The sequence below is a fragment of the Micromys minutus genome, assembly GCF_963924665.1.
Source record: "Micromys minutus genome assembly, chromosome: 21".
NCBI classification, from domain to species: Eukaryota; Metazoa; Chordata; class Mammalia; order Rodentia; family Muridae; genus Micromys; species Micromys minutus.
Genome location: NC_137956.1, coordinates 1,967,464 through 1,983,810, shown reverse-complemented (window position 1 = coordinate 1,983,810; position 16,347 = coordinate 1,967,464). Strand labels below are relative to the sequence as shown.

Here is a 16,347-nt window from a genome sequence, read left to right as displayed (position 1 = left end):
AGTATTTATTTTAAACTATAAAGATTATTCAATTAAAGTGATCTAGAACATTTAAGACTCACCAAGAAAGGACAACCTCAACTTGAAATCTTATTTGCACATTTATTTAAAGCTTCGTACTCCTAGTTCTATATAAGATGTAGTTTACAAATTGTTGGGGCCTGTCCTCCCCACCCCCCACCCCCGCCCCTAGCATATCGGTAGCTATTTTGTTTCATGCCCACCAGCTATTTCATATTGTTGCTGTAATATGCCTGCCAGTCACTGACAACAGAAAAATAACTGACTCTGAGCAGGGTCATGATGATCACATATTCTGTTATGTTCTATATGAGGTTTGTTAATCTTAGGAAATTCCACAAAGCTTTATGTAGGACCCATCAAATCGAAGGTCAATATTAACTGTTATGTGGAAAATGGCTTGAGTCAGAGCTAACCACTGGCAGCAGCACTTCTGCACCTGCATATGAGCTCACTGTGATTTTAGCGGGGTTAGTCTTTATAAACTGACAGAGAAAGATGTTCAAGGTTGTAGCCTCAGCCCCCAAATTCTGAGCTATGGCCAGGATCTATCCATCAATCTTAGGGTGTGCGTTCAATGAGCCATCTGTGTTTGCCTGAGATCAGTATTTGTGTGGTGTGTGGGCGACTCTTGAAGTCCAACACAAATGTGAACTTTCATTTCTGTTGCTTTCTCACTATGTAGCCCTACCTGGGCTGCAACCTGCTGTGTAGACCAGGCTAGCCTTGAAATCAGAGACCTGACTGTCTCTGCACCATCAAACCCAGCCCCATCCTTGTGCTTAGAAAGCCTGTCCTCAAACAATCACCACTACTCAGAAAGTGTGGCTTTCTAGATATGGTTTGGCATTTCCTCCACAGTCACATACTCACCTGTCTCTCTGGAGACTGTGTAGATGACTTCTGTGGCAAGGGTACACTGTTAATCAAACACAGCGCATCTTTTATCTTCTGGTCGGAAATCCTCACGTGCATCAAAGGCAGCCCTCCTGACACTTTAAATCTAAGAATACAATTTGACGGTGAGGTCTCAGGGAAGGGAAAGGAATAGGCAGGACACTTCAATATCAGTACTTTCAATATCATTACACTTAGCACTCTTATAGAAGGGAAAGTTCTCATGAACCAATTTTCCAGACCTTCTAAAACATATCTTTCTTAAGCAAAGCAGTGGTTCTCAACCTTTGGGGGATCTAGGAACCCTTTCACAAGGTTTGCCTAAGACCATCAGTGAGCACAGATATTTGCATTACAATTCAGAATGGTAGCAAAATTACAGTTACGAGAAGTAGCAAGGAAAGTAAACTTATGTTTGGGGGTCAGCACAACATAAGGAACTGCATTGAATGGTCACGGCATTGGGAAGGTTGAGAAACACTGCAGTAAACGGTTTTAGATGAACTTGGGATAGGGTCAGGCTCTCTGTCTCCCAGCTGCCAAGACTTGGACAGTACACCACACAGCCTGAAGTTCACTGATGCATTACCAAAGTCTCTACTATTAACAGTCAAAGCCACGATATATATTTCTCCTCCTGACATCAGAGATTTCTCTCTGTTAATATCGAGTGTCTGCCTCATTGCCCTTTACCCTTGTCTTGCCCTGCTCTGCTCATCCGGAGCACCTGTCATGTGGCCTGTGCCCCCATTTCCTGTCCTTTCAGACTGAAACACAAGCTCCCTGAAGTCCTCTGCTTCCGCCACTCAGTCTCGCCTGCAGCTGCTCACAAGCTTGTTCAGCTTAACCTCCAGCCACCTAGTTAAGCTGTGACCAGCTCAAGGTGGCAGATACCTAATTCCATAATAGATCCCTGGCATTTGATACAAAAGTATTTAAGTATAAATTATATATATATAATTCTTAGTATAAACTGTCTCTATTAGAAAAAAGAAGGCATCTCATTAATAGCTTCTACAAGCTGGGATGGAAATCAGAAAAACATAGTGTGCAGAAAACCTATAATAAACCTAGAGTAGGAAACATGAAGATTAGAGAATAAAACAAATAAGAAATAACTGAACCCAAAAGCTGCCTATCAGGAAGGAGAGACAAAGGCACCAGTGCTTGTACCCAGAATGAGAAAGCAGACATCTCCAGACTGTCCTTAATGTGGGTAGAGAAGATGAGCACTTCTTACAGCCCAAGCTGGTCAGATCCAAGCATACAGTGCTCACCTAGAACACTTCCAACATAGCTCACAAAAAAATCCAGAATTTTTAAATACTCTCTAAAAAAATACGGTAGGCCCAGAACACACTAAAACTGGGAAGGATCTACTGACAGAACATTCAAGCAACCACACAATGCATCTGAATCGTCCCAAAAGGAGCCAAAGCTTAACGATTTCATTCATTGGACATTCTAGAAAATTCTACCAAATCTTCAGGATCAAGGAACAGATCAATGTGTTCCAAGGAAAGAGGTCAGAAGAGGAAAGAGAATGTGGAGTTCAGGGGAGCTTCTGCAGGTGACGGACATGTTGTCTCAGCTGCAGCGGTGAGCTCATGGAGACACAGATAATGCACTAAATGCCATCCACAGAGTGTCAGCTAAATCTCAGTAAAGCTGATTTTAGGAAGACAGTGTAACAATTTCATGAGAATATACTAACCTCACAATCTAGCTTCTATTTCTTTATTCCCTTAAGACATTTCTCAAGATGGTATGTGGTTTCATGACCAAATAAAGCTAACTTCCTTTGAAATTTTTATTTCACTGATTCTGAATCTTGATTTCAGACATTCAGAATCTCAGACAGCCAATATTTATACTATGTAAAAAATCTAAATATGAGTTCTGAAATAAGAGAGACAACATGTCTTAGTCAGGGTTACTATTGCTGTAATGAACACAATGACCAAAAGCAAGTTGGGGGAGGGGTTTATTTGGCTGACACTTCCACATCACAGTTCATCACTGAAGTCAGGGCAGGAACCTGGCTGGAGTCAGGAGCTGCTGAAGAACTCATGGAGGAGGCTGCTTACTGAAACGCTCATCATGGTTGCTCAGCCTGCTTTCTGACAGAAACCAGGACCACTAGGCCAGGTAGGCTGGGCTGTCCTACATCAACTACTAATTAAGACAATACCCTAAAGGCTTATCCACAGCACATTCTTAGGAGTCATTCTCTCTCTTCAGGTTGTCTCCTCTAAGATGACTATAGTTTGTGTCAACCTGACATAAAACCAGCTAGCTAGCAGAACAGACTATACAAGTATTTTCTTTAAAATGTTTGTGCTGTAGGATAGAATAGTCACTGTTTTTCCCTCTCCCATATAAATCCACCTGTGTCCTTCCGTAGGTGACACGGGGGCAGCATTCGGGCTGATCTCTAGTACAATCACGCTTACCTGGCCATTCTAACATCCTTCTCCACCATCGCCTTGGCCAACTCAACATGAATGTCCATTGGCTGCAGTATATGCATGCTTGATGGGCTCTGGAATCTACACTTTTTCCAATTCTCCTCTTTAAAATAAAAATTTAGATGTTAATTAACTTCAAAAATAGTCAGATATTCTGTACAAAACCACTTTGCATTGCTAGAAAATAATTAACAAATTCAATGAACAATTTTTACTTCCTTCAGAAAAAACAGACTGGTAGGACATAATAATAATAATAATAATAATAATAATAATAATAATAATAATAATAATAATAATAATAAACCACTCATGTGTAATAACCACTATTGTTCCAAAAGGAAGATTCCAAAAACAGATTTTTTGCATGGCTAACACAGTCAAATGCAGATCTTCAACCATGACAGACACTGAAGAGCTCATTGTTCAAATAACTATTGGTAGGGCAGGCAAAAGAAAGGGCAGTTTTTACAGCCTGTGTAAACACTCTCCTTTAAAAACCTCTGGTTCTTTATAGACAGTAGCACACATGTCATCTTCATGTTAACAGCTCTCACTGTACAGAAGAGAGCACAAGGTCTCCGTGGGCAGAGGCTCTGTCCTGAAGTGACCATCCACAAATGACACACTCAGAGATATCTAATCAACAATTACTTCTTCTAGTAACTAAAGGAATATGGAGGACCAAAAAGCTGTACTTCAGCAGCAGAAAACACCAACGCTTTAAGGACATAAACTATTTAAGTCTTAACAGCATATCTACAGAATGAGTATTAATGAAAACATGGTACAGCGGAGACAAAGCTTAGTCAGATCTAAGAATATACATGAATACAGAGAGATATCCTGGGAGTGGGACACAAATCCAGCTGTGTAACTTGGCACCTGCAGGGCATGTGGGCTTCCAGTGCAACCCATCATTTGAAATCATGTGTGGCATTAGTCACTTATGGCATCAGTTAAAATGTTTCAGATTTGGGAACATATCACATTTAGGATTTTTTAAATCAAAGAAGCTTATTGTAGTGTTTTTAGATATAGTATTATTTAAATATGTTTCTGAGACATCTATAAAAGAAGATATAATAAAGCAAAAAAAAAAAAAAGACTGGACTAAAACAGTAAATATTCTCAAATAAAGGTAACATGGAAAACATGCAAACATCACAAAGCATTAGGACTGAAAAGCCAGAACTCTGCTGTGTTCTGACATCTCATAGTCACATAGACAGAGGCCACAAGTGAGCTTAGGTTCAAAGGGTGCTGTGTAGCTTAGGGTTAATAGCCCCAAGCTGACCTCCATTATAACTGGCATTCTGCGTTGGGACACTCCTACTGGATTTTCTAAAGTGATCAGCAGGACAAGTGCACAAGGCAGTGTCTGGGACGGATGCCATGAGCAGACAGACCCAGGCATGCAGAGTGCCAAGGTTAGCACTGGAGCTAATCTGCCCACCCTGAAGACCCGAGCGGTGGCTGACCTGCTTTTGCAAACAGCAACTGCACACTCTTTATTTCCACATCAAACTTGTCATACGCCTTGTCTATGATTTCTTCAAGGGATGAATTAGTCGTCTTCTGTGCACCTTGGTCTTTACTGTTGAGCTAAAATGAAGTAAAGAAAGAAACAGAACAGTATACATATATATCAACATACTTTTGCCACATTTCAAAACTTCTAACTAAAGATAGGAGACTGCTTAACTTCCTGGTGATTTGTAAGCAGTTCATTAGGAGTGCATTACTTCACCACAAATTCATTACGCTTGAGTAACGGGTGCATTTGCAGTCACTGGGCCAATTACACAGCTGTCTGCTTCGAATGATCTGTCCAGAAGGAAAGCTTCCTCTGCCTGACTCCTAAGAGGTCCTGTAACTATGGCTCAGCTCTCCTAGGCCAACACTACCATGAGAGAGGCCATCAGAACTCAGCTCCACCCTCTACTTCCTTTTCCCAGATGGAATAAAGGCTCCACTCAGTTTATCTCCTACCTTTTATCAAATGCCTAGACTCAATGAGATGAAAATCTAAAATCCCACTCTGGTTACTTAGAGCAATCAAATATACATGCACACTAATATACACACATACTAACATATGTACATACACACATACACACACACTCCTTTTATAGATACATTTCTATGTATTTATACATGTATATGTGTATGTGTATATATATATATACATATATATAATAATTTTTTTCTCTTTTTTATTACATACTCTGATAAAATTTTCTATAGCCCAGAAAATGACACTGTAAAATTAACTCTATAAACCATAAAACTAAGACAGTTTCCATCCTATTAGAAAACAGAAAAATTGCTGGAGAGATGGCTCACCAATTAAGAGCACTGACTGCTCTTCCAAAGGCCCTGAGTTCAATACCCAGCAACCACATGGTGGCTCACACCCATCTATAATAGAATCTGATGCCTTCTGGTGTCTCTGTAAATAGCTACAGTGTACTCATAGAAATATAATTAATAAATCTTTAAAAAAAGAAAACAGAAAAAATTATCCATCCAGTTCTTATTGCTAAATCACTGGCATTACAGGAATTTCTAGAGAAATTTCTTTGTCTGGGTAGCCACACAATACATATGTGATAAGTCTAGAGTTAGTTTAAGTGAACTGAAGAAAACCAGGACACTATCAGATAAACAGTTACCAAGCTTATCGAAGAAAGAAAGAAAAGAGTACACATATACCTACCTGAAAAGTACCAAAATCTAAAATGAGAAGATTTGACTTTTCATGGTGAAAACCTGTCTGCGGAATTATTAGATAAGAAGGCTTCAGATTTATCCGTAAGTCGAGAACTTTCCGAGTCTCAATAATATGTGTAAGTCCTAAAAGGCGGCCAGGAAAACATCAATATGGTCAAACTGTACACGGCGATACTACTAACAAAAAGGTGACAATTCACTTGAAAGACAAAAGCTGCATTCTCAATTCAGCATGTAAAGTAAAAGGTTTATTAAGTTGATGAAAAACTAGTATCTGATAAATTACTGTAAATATATATATTTATAGTAATCCAGTATAACTAGTATTAGGTCTAGCACAGATCAATTTGCAACCTGGTTGTTAAGCAACCACATGAAATAGTCTGCTGGGTTCTTTAAAACTAGGCATGCACAGCACGGTGAACGGCTCTGAAGGGCGAGGGGCTGGGGGATCCACCTCAAGGTCATTCTAAGGCTCAGGTTCTTGGCTGTAACAAAAAAAGCATCTCCACCCCCCATTACTGTCGTCTGCTCTACCAAGTCTATTCAACTCTGAGTTAGCCATGTCTAATGTATAGACAGACTAATGTTAAAAGACAGAAAATAAAAAGCCTAAACTACTTTAAACATAATGCGTCCACTATGATGGCCACGTTCAGAGTTTAGCTGGTGCTAACAGACACACGCCAGAGTTCACCTGTAGCTGTTCTCTCTTTAATCTCTTCCAGCTTCATCAATGTGGCGGATGTAATTTGCTCAAGATCCAACCCCTTATCTGACTGGAAGAATTCAACGACAGCATTGATAGTTTTCTGTAAAAGAATTTTGAAACACAACAGGTTACATGCTAAATGGATGTTACAAATCTGAAGATGTGACCTCATTTACAAACAGCTATGGCTTTGAAGCATGGACTCCAAAGCTATTCTACTTCAGGAGTGAGAGACAGCCACAAGCAAGGAACAGCCTAATGAGCTTACTGGAGAGAGGAGAGGGCTGCAAAGATGGCTCAGTGGTTAAGAGCACTGACTGCTCTTCCAGAGGTCCTGAGTTCAATTCCCAGCAACCACATGGTGGCTCACAACCATCTGTAATGGGATCTAGTGCCCACTTCTGGTGTGTCTGACGACAGCTACAGTGTACTCACATAAATAAAATAAATCTTAAAAAAAAAAAAAACCTGGCAGTGGCAAGAGGTCTAAGTGGCTTGTGGGAGTAGCATCTGGCATGACCCCGAGCTTTGGCCTCTGGTTACAGGGAAAAGCCCATCCCTCACCACTGAACTGGGTTATACTTTGACATGCACCTATATAAGACTTGCTTATAAAGATAGGAGAGAACTTGTATGGCAAAGAAAGTTCTGGAGGTCATTTGTGCAGGAACTTAGTTCAAATGTGACTGTGCTAAACAAACTGAACCGCATTTCTAAAATGTGTAAGATGGCAAATCTTGTCATGTGTGTTGCACTACAGGGTAGAAGTTTTCAGCTTCATTTTATCACTTTGTGTGAGTGCTTGTGCATGTGTGAACACACATGTCACAGCACATGTCTGTGGTGTCAGTGCACTCCTACTGCCCTTATTTAGGTTCCAACAACTGAACTCAGATCAGCAGGCTTGCATGGTAAGTGCCTTTACCCTGCACCATCCTTTCAGCACTAAAAAAATAAACTTTTAAACCTTATTTTTTGTGGATGTATATGGCATTTACGTGTGTAATAATCATGTGCATATGTGGCTAAGGGAACCCATGTTCATGTGCAGAGGCCACAGGAAAATATGCTGTCCTGTTCTATCACTCTCTCCACCTCACTGCCTTCCAACAGGGCTTCTTGTGAATACGGAGCTAGGATGGAAGCAAACAAGTCCCACCAATCGCCCTGCCCGCCTCCCACAGTGCTGGGCGACAGGCACATGACCATACCAGGCTTCACCTGAATGCTGAGGATGCAGACTCAGAGCCTTGTGTTTGCACAGTAAGCTGAGTCTCCTCATGCACTTACACAGTAACTGTAGATTTAAGTTAAGTCGATACATGATTGGACAGTGGAGAGGTGGGTGGAGAAAACGTAGGAAAATGGAAGAGGAACAGGGATTGAGGAGAAATCAAGATGGTGGCCACAATTGGCGTTAGGTAGAATTAAATATTTTTAAGAGATTTTATAGGTCTTTTATCTCTTATACTAGGGCAGTTTGTATCTTTGTCCATTTTATATAATCTTATGGTATAGAGAGTTTGTGGATTGAGATTGTATATAAACATGCATGAAAAGCTATCAGGCCTTACAGTCATGTTTGTCCCAGGCGGTGGGGTAAAGAAACACCCCAGGACAGAAGCACCAGGGCGGGCGGAGTGAACCACCTGGGAAGGGAATCTGTGGAGAGTGACAGAGCCCGTGCACTCGGCTCCACACTAGATTGGAGTCTGCAGAGAGAGACTTCGGGGGCCGATAAAGAGATAAACCATTCAATTTTTAATATTTACTACAACAGTAATCCATCCCTTGTCCCTAGAAACAGCTTAAAAGTCACTTTCTGCCTACACTTACAGCGTCATAGATGACCTCCACAGGCTGTGACTGAACAATCAGAGTCTGGTCAGCAGAACTGTTCTCGGGGTTGGTTTCAAACTCAATTTTGAGCAAGGATGATGTAGTGTCACCAATGGAAGCCACCAGTGATGGCACAATGTCTTGTTGTCGCAAGCCTGTGACGTACCAGTGTTCTAGTTTTGCTTCTATCCTATCCAAAAAGGAAAGAACAGCATGTAATACATAAAATTATAGCTATCCCTTTGAAAATTCTTCTAACAACCAGCCCTATGCCCGAAGTTACAGTTCATCTTCCTAGGCTGGCCTTCCCTTACCTGCAAAGCCTGCTTTTGTCGCTGTGAGTCAGTGTCTTTAGGTATTTATCTCTCACAGGAAAAGCCTGCATTAGTCAACCCCAGGACATGACGCAGGTTCAGATCACAATGTTTAAACACAGATAATGTTGTTGTTTCTACACCACTCCCGCATCCTCTCGCTGCCTCCTGCTTCCCTCGGCACCCTTGCCATCCAGCTGTCAGTTACCCTCCCCACACCTGAGCCATGCAGTATGCCTGGCGCATCCACACTACGCTCTACAGTGAACTGTCCAGTGTATGAACGTCTGTAATTAGTTATCTTCTATATCCTCTTATCAGATACAACATAAATGTCCTGAAAATGGAAATGTGCTGTACCCTGAACCACTGCCACCATGCAGACACTCTAAATAAAACACTACCTGACAAGCACTTGCAGAAAAGAGAGAGGATAGAAAAGTGAACCACACGATTCACAATAAAACATGCCGAACAAAGGAAATGAAGAAAAGCTGTTTCTCTTCGGTGTTCTTTCATGCTGCATGAAATGATATATTCAGGGCCCAAAGTCATAAATGAAAATAAGTTTTTAAAACTTACTTCAATGCTTGTGCTCCTGGTCGCTGGGATACTTGGGTACCCAAACCAATTATCTGGATTCTCAAGATTTCTGGAACATTCCTGTTTTCTCTTATTGTAATAGAGGTGCTCACCAACTTCAGAGTCAATATATGGGCCACATACTAAAGGGGAATGAATAAAAACAGTTAACATGCAAATGACTTCTACCTTTAATGGATTCTCCTTAATTAAATATGGTGACCTATGAAACAATATAACAAAGCTTGTAGGTTCCATGAATGAACAAGACTAGAAATCTTAATGGAAACTGTAGGGGTGGTTCTGATGCTAAGGTCCTGTTCCCCAATTGGCCCTAAGGTAAGTTGAAAAGGAACAACTGTGTGTCTGTGTCTTTTATTGGAGGATTCAAGGGAAGCTTGGAGGGACTGGTAGCACCATCACGTTCAGGGGCAAAGGCGAGAAGAGCCTAAAGCTACAGAAAGCCTATCAAACAGGCAGCACACTTACAAATGATCCAAGTTCGTCTGCTAGTTTTAAGGAAACAGTGACAGAAAGTAATAAAAGCATGCACACAGTCGAGTACACAGTCAATACACACAGATGCGTGTGCCCATGTGAGAATACTCCAAACCAAAAATGTAGTTGGAATAGACAACTGCTAGGAAGATAATACAGAATTTGGGGATGTATTCCCCCCTCAAAACATGTGAACTTTTAAGAGCATGAAGGCAGCTTGTGAAACGAGGCTCCCCCAACAATACTCAGGTCCTAACACGAGACAGGGTGTTGATGGAACACTCTCTAGTCTAATGAGACCCTGGACAAATAGCTAAAGAGAATCAGAGGAAGCTCTGGAGATGAAGAGTGGAGAGACCAAAATGCAGGGGGCTGAGAGAGAGACAGAAGATGCCAGAAAGGCACAGCTCACATCCCAAAGGAGGATCGGAAGAGCAGTGCGGCAGAAACCATTCACACTGATGAGACCTATGACTTCAAGCTGCGTGAACAAAAGCAAGTATAAATCATACCACAGTAAATACTGAAAACCTAAAGAGTTAAAAACGTTTCCACTGGATGGCCATATCTTACATGAGCAACACTAACTGGACTTAGTGCACTGTTAGAGTCAGGGAGGGTAGAGAGTGGAGGAAGAAAGAAAATGGGAGGGAGACATGTTGGGAAATATAGGGGACATGGAAGGGGAAACAGAGTGGATCTTGTAGGAAGCCGTTGGCACCAATAGATGGTGCCAGCTTCCCGCCCATTGTTCAGCCTACAAAAACCTTTCCCCTCGTGTTGCTTGACAACCACATAAGTCACAGCCCAATCTCGGGGCACGTAATTGAGCTACAGGAGGATGCACCAATCAGGTAGCAACACAAGTCTCTTAGGCATATATAAGCAGTGCATTTCTCCCCCACGTGAGGAGATTGCAGGAGATCCCACCAGGCAAGCACCTAGAGAGATCCCCTGCTCAGAGAGAAGTTTCCTGCTCAGGAAGTCCCCTGCTCAGAGTGCTGTACAATAAAGGTAGTCCGCAGAAGAATCTGTTTGTTGTTGTACGCCTGTTCCTACCAGCGAGAAGCGTGGGCGTGCGCGACAGGATCTGATCATATTTCATTGTATTCATATGAATTTCTCAAGAATAAAGGGAAATTAGAAAGTCGTACTACAAGACCGTCAGTAAATAAGTAAATAAAACACCCTCACTGATTAAGACGGCACACACAAGAACTGAGAGAACACACAGGTCACTATGACAGAGCACCATCACAAACAGCAAAAGCCAAACCGCAGTAGAATTATGGACTCAAAACTCCTAAAGGAAAAAAAAGGGATCAACAACCTAGAATTCTAAACACAAGGTAGGGGAATATCCTTAAACTATGTAGCAAATTTTTACAAGCAGCTCCTCATTAGAGGGAAGAAAGAAACAGACACCATTCAAGAAAAGAGAAGTAAGGGTGAAGGTCAGAGAGAGAGCAATGAACGCACACGGGATGACTTGCAGACGCTCCCCATCTCCCCCAGGTCATCTCCAGAGTCAATGTAATATCTGCACTACAGCAGCACGTGTCCCTGCGGGCATGAGCTGACTGTAAAAGCTATCCACATCTGCACTACAGCAGCACGTGTCCCTGCAGGCATGAGCTGACTGTAAAAGCTATCCACAAATGCAAAGAACAGGACGTGAGCTCTAAGTACACCCAGACAGCAATGAAAGGACGAGACACTGACAAATGACCCAGGACAGCTGACAAGCTGAGGAAACATGTCAATATTATTACTGAAGAATACAAATTAAAAATGCAGTGGGTAGCGCCATCCTCTTAGAATGGCTAAAAAGAAACATTTTTAAAAAGGCTATCACAGTGAGTGATGTTTAGGGAACTTCTGTCTTTTAAGTTACACAGACATCTGTCCTGTCACCCAATAATCTCACTCAGTGAAAATGAGAACACAAGTTAAGAAAGAAAGTGAAATAAAAATAAACACAAACCCAAATGCTTTTTAACAAAAACATACGTAAAAGTAAGTTCAGGTATTCTCAAATGATAGAATTCTACACAGCAATGAAAATGAACCAAATGCATTGGGTACAACAGCAGAGATGACTCCAACAGCAAAGCCAGGCAAGAGAAGAACATGCTATGTGCCTCCATTTACAGAAATACAAACACTGTGCAGAGCAAACTCACGGTATCTATAGCAAAACACAAGAAAGGACATGAACAAGTGCTTGTGGAAATAATCAGGACATGGGTTATCTCTGGATAAAAAGGAGGGGGTGTAGGAGAGTCTCGAATGGCCACAGTATCCTAAACCTTGACACTGGTAGTCACTGCAGCCTGTCAAATAAACAGGCCATCTTTGATCTGTTCACTCTTGCTATGAGTCAAATGTCCCAGTAAAAGTGGTGGGAAGACCGAACCGCACACCTGTAGCAGGTTCCCTCTCACTCAGCCAATCAAGCCGGCCTACTGCTGAGGAGTGCTGACTGGTAACCAGAACACCACACAGCAATGAAACTGAGGATTACATGTTTTCAGTAGCCACTCAGACCATCACTAACTTAACCCAACTCCAGCACGTGAGTGAAAACACTTGTGAAGGCATCCGACACCTACCTGCTTGGGCAAAGCAAAGTTGTAGCTGTTCTCACTGTACCCAATGGCAGTGAAGAGCTTGTCTTTTTCCTCTGGAGTCATGAGGTCATCGATGGCTATCACACAAGACAGTTCATTTAGGAAACGAATGCCTTTAGTTTTACAGATAATTTTTTAAAAGTCTACAGACAGAAATGGTAAAGCAAAACCAGCCAGCTAATTCCCTCTAACACTCCACTTCGGCTTAATTAAAACAAACACTCTTTATTTGCCTGTTTATGTTAAGAAATTGCAGAAAGGCACTCACTGTTACGGAAATTCAGTTCTCAGATATACATACTTTTAAATTTCCTAAAATTTTCAAAAATAAACTTGTCATTAAAATCTAAAACTTAACAATAAGGAACTCTGAATGCTGAGACCTCTAAGCACAAACACGTTAAATTTCTCCCAAGCCATTTTCCAATAAATTTGAAGTTTTCCTCCAGGTAGATACACAGAGCAATTATGTAGCCTGCCATATGGTTTGTGTGTGCCTCTGCTGGCTGTGTAGGACAGAACCGGAACTGAATGGCTTTTCCTTGCCAGGTCAATGACACCCGCATTGAGACTTACTCTCTGGAACTGATGATTCTTCATCTTTCTTCTTAGATTCTTTCTTTCCCCAAAACCCACTAAACCAGCCACGTTTCTCTCCTGCCTCCGCAGACTTTTTCCTTAATTTTTGCCCAGAATGGATGACCTGAAAAGTGAAAACTTAAGATTAATTCAGAAGAAACACTCTGTTCCCTGTGAAGTATATCCATGGTTGGTTCTGTTTAATGCTTCAGTGGACTAAGACGGGAAAGAGGTCAGTCATTTCTTTCTGAAATGAACCTCATGGGGTGGCCTGGTCTATGGAAAACCCACAGAGACAATGTCCAGTGTTTGTCCTGAGTCACCCATGAGTGCCAGCATTCAAGAGTGAAGAGATATAAAATAAACAGGAAAAGATATCAAGATATATTAAATGTGGTATTTTCATTCTAGCATTAACATATGTGTGCTTATATACACTGAGTGTTTAAATTATATATATTTTATAAAGATGTTTACATGTATGTGTTGGCGTATAGACAGAGTGAGCAAAAAAGACAGTCATCCAAAAAGAAAAGAAGAAATATTATCTGAAAGCATTCCACACATGTCAGCTCAGCTGCCACTTGGTGTGTCTATCACAGGGAGCCTCAGGGGTGTGGTGCTCTCTGCCTAGAAGCCCTTTCCTGCCTGAATTTGGAACTGTGTTAATGAAGCTTCCCTCCTTCAACTCAGCAACACCCATGGTCCCCTCTGCGCTGTTTCCCATCTCTCTGAACAGGACAGCAGAAGGATTAAGGTCTCCTCCCTAATCCCTCACAAAGCATCTAGAATGACGTCTAAAGCATCCCCAATTGTAACCTCCTGTTTTTCAAATTCAGTATTAATGACTTGCCAATTCAAGCCAAAATTCACTGTTGCTTCTAAGAGCCTACACAGCCCCATTCCCAGCAGCACCACCCCACCCTGCCTGCCACCCTCCCCTCTCATAGCTCTGAATGAGCAGGAAGAGCTCCCAGGCCAAAAGCCTTCAACTGGTACAGTGTATTCTTCCATCCAAGGTCAGATCTCCCCTCGGACCTCTTTCTGGTTCTTTCTTGTGTCCCTTTCAACCTCGGCAGGTCTCAGTGCAGTCCCTCCTGAGTGAAGCTTTCTCTGCCCTCCTGGTTAACACTGCAATCCCAGGGATCATCTCTGCCTGGCCGCAGCACTCTCTAGATCCCTGCTATCTGTGTTCAACTGTATTTATTTCCTTCTCTCACTTTGGGAGGGATTTCTTTATTTTGCTCACTTCCATATGCTAACGCAAATGATGAAGAGAAAGATGAAAAATATCACTTATATAGTCAATCCTAAGGGCCAGGCCCATAACAAAGTGTTTAAATGAATGATAACATATTTCCCCAGAATAAGCACAAGATGCAGGTTGCATTGTATAAATGAGAAAAACCAAAGCACAAAGTGTCCAGTTATAAAACCTGCAAAACTGGGACCATCTGACCCTCAAATCCACACACTTAATCATAATCTAGAATGATAGAAATTCACTAAGTTTTTCCTAGATACATGGATAAGTACATGTGTTTTAGTCTCATTTTAAAATGAGTATGGAATATGGGCTGGAAAGATGCTGATATAGCAATGGGCTCAATCCCTATCATCAGAGAACAGGGTGTGGTGTGCCTATGAGATCCCTAGAAGAAATTTAAAAGGAAATGCAGACAGCTACAGGCAGTGGCTAAGCATCCGAGACAGCATGCTCGGTAATGGGAGTTTCTCCTTTCTTCTCCTGGTCTACAGCTTTAATGTTTCTAGAAGCTCTGTTTAATTTGCAATTCATTTTTAATCACGGAGACGGAATAGACATGACAAGGCACACAAAGTCCTGGTGGACAGGCAGGGAAGAACCCTTAGAGACGAACTGGTCCTGACTCTGGAAAGTAAGAAAGAGAAAGACAGCAGGAGGGAAGAAGAAGGATGAAGAAAGAGAAAAAGACTTAAGTGATCAGCAGCTAAAAAGCTGCAGGGAGTAGTAAGGTCCTAAGGGGCAGCGTGTGCTAATGCCAAGCGCTAACCAACACTCCACACTGCCAGAATGAGGGCAACTACCACTTCCCAAAGTTTTGATTACACAGTTTTAAAGCTCTTCCTCCTCATGCTAACAGCTTTTTTCCAGTTAGTTTTCCCTAGAGACAAAAGGAAGCTATAAGGACTCATCTCTATTCTCATTTGGGTAAATCTTAGCTACTTCTCATAAGACTCATTTCTTCATCCAGGTTTAAAGAAGTAGTGTTAACTTGATGAACCAAGAATAAAGTCAGGGAGGGAAAATGATTACCTCAACCTGTGCTTGCTGTCTCACTAGGATGATGTTAAAAACATCTAGACTCTTCTCCAAGTCCTGAAAAACAAGAGAAGAAAGGATTATGTAGAAAACGGTGCCAATGACTGATGCCCTCATCTGGGCGGAGCCAACACTGGCAGTGTGCTGATGCCCTCATCTGGGCGGAGCCAACACTGGCAGTGTGCTGATGCCCTCATCTGGGTGGAGCCAACACTGGCAGTGTGCTGATGCCCTCATCTGGGCGGAGCCAACACTGGCAGTGTGCCGATGAAGCATGCAGACACAGCCGCTGCACTAGACATAACAACATCTTTTAAAAGTTTTTGGTTTTTTTTTAAGGAGAGGGTGTGAAAAGCTAAAGAACCACTGAAAACAGAACTGGATCCCTGCAGAGACTGGAGTTTAGTCCCCAGCACCTACATCAGGCAGCTCCCAGCTCCAGGGCATCTGATGCCCCCTTCTGGCCTCCTCCAGTACCTTTACTTGTGTGTGCAAACACACACAGAAACATGTGTACATACACAATTTTAAAGGCATAAAATTTTAAAGAGACTAAAAACTGGAGACCAGTGTTAGGTGTTTTCTCATGACCCTTACTTCTCACTCTCCCTATTCTGTATTACTTTATAGACATTAAATCATTATTTTTAAAAAAAAAATGTAAATTACTCAAGTCACCAAGTAGACTAAAGGAGAAACTGAGGTTCTAACATTAACTGATGACCTGAACCCTCATTGTTCATACAGCTGTCAGGACTATAAGGCAGATGTT

At 41.8% G+C, this 16,347-nt stretch overlaps 1 protein-coding gene across 1 annotated transcript in view; it reads right to left on the bottom strand.

Moving 5' to 3' along the window:
• The window catches only part of VPS13C (vacuolar protein sorting 13 homolog C), a gene marked incomplete at its 5' end in the record, with an annotated part of 135,437 nt that overhangs the window by 79,825 nt on the left and 39,265 nt on the right, over positions 1-16,347 (bottom strand). The window contains 10 exons of the mRNA XM_080934608.1: positions 895-1,024; positions 3,372-3,489; positions 4,868-4,991; positions 6,106-6,242; positions 6,817-6,931; positions 8,668-8,860; positions 9,567-9,709; positions 12,677-12,771; positions 13,271-13,397; positions 15,570-15,632. Coding sequence (XP_080790734.1) covers positions 895-1,024; positions 3,372-3,489; positions 4,868-4,991; positions 6,106-6,242; positions 6,817-6,931; positions 8,668-8,860; positions 9,567-9,709; positions 12,677-12,771; positions 13,271-13,397; positions 15,570-15,632 — 1,245 coding nt within the window. The remainder of the gene's footprint in view (positions 1-894; positions 1,025-3,371; positions 3,490-4,867; positions 4,992-6,105; positions 6,243-6,816; positions 6,932-8,667; positions 8,861-9,566; positions 9,710-12,676; positions 12,772-13,270; positions 13,398-15,569; positions 15,633-16,347) is intronic.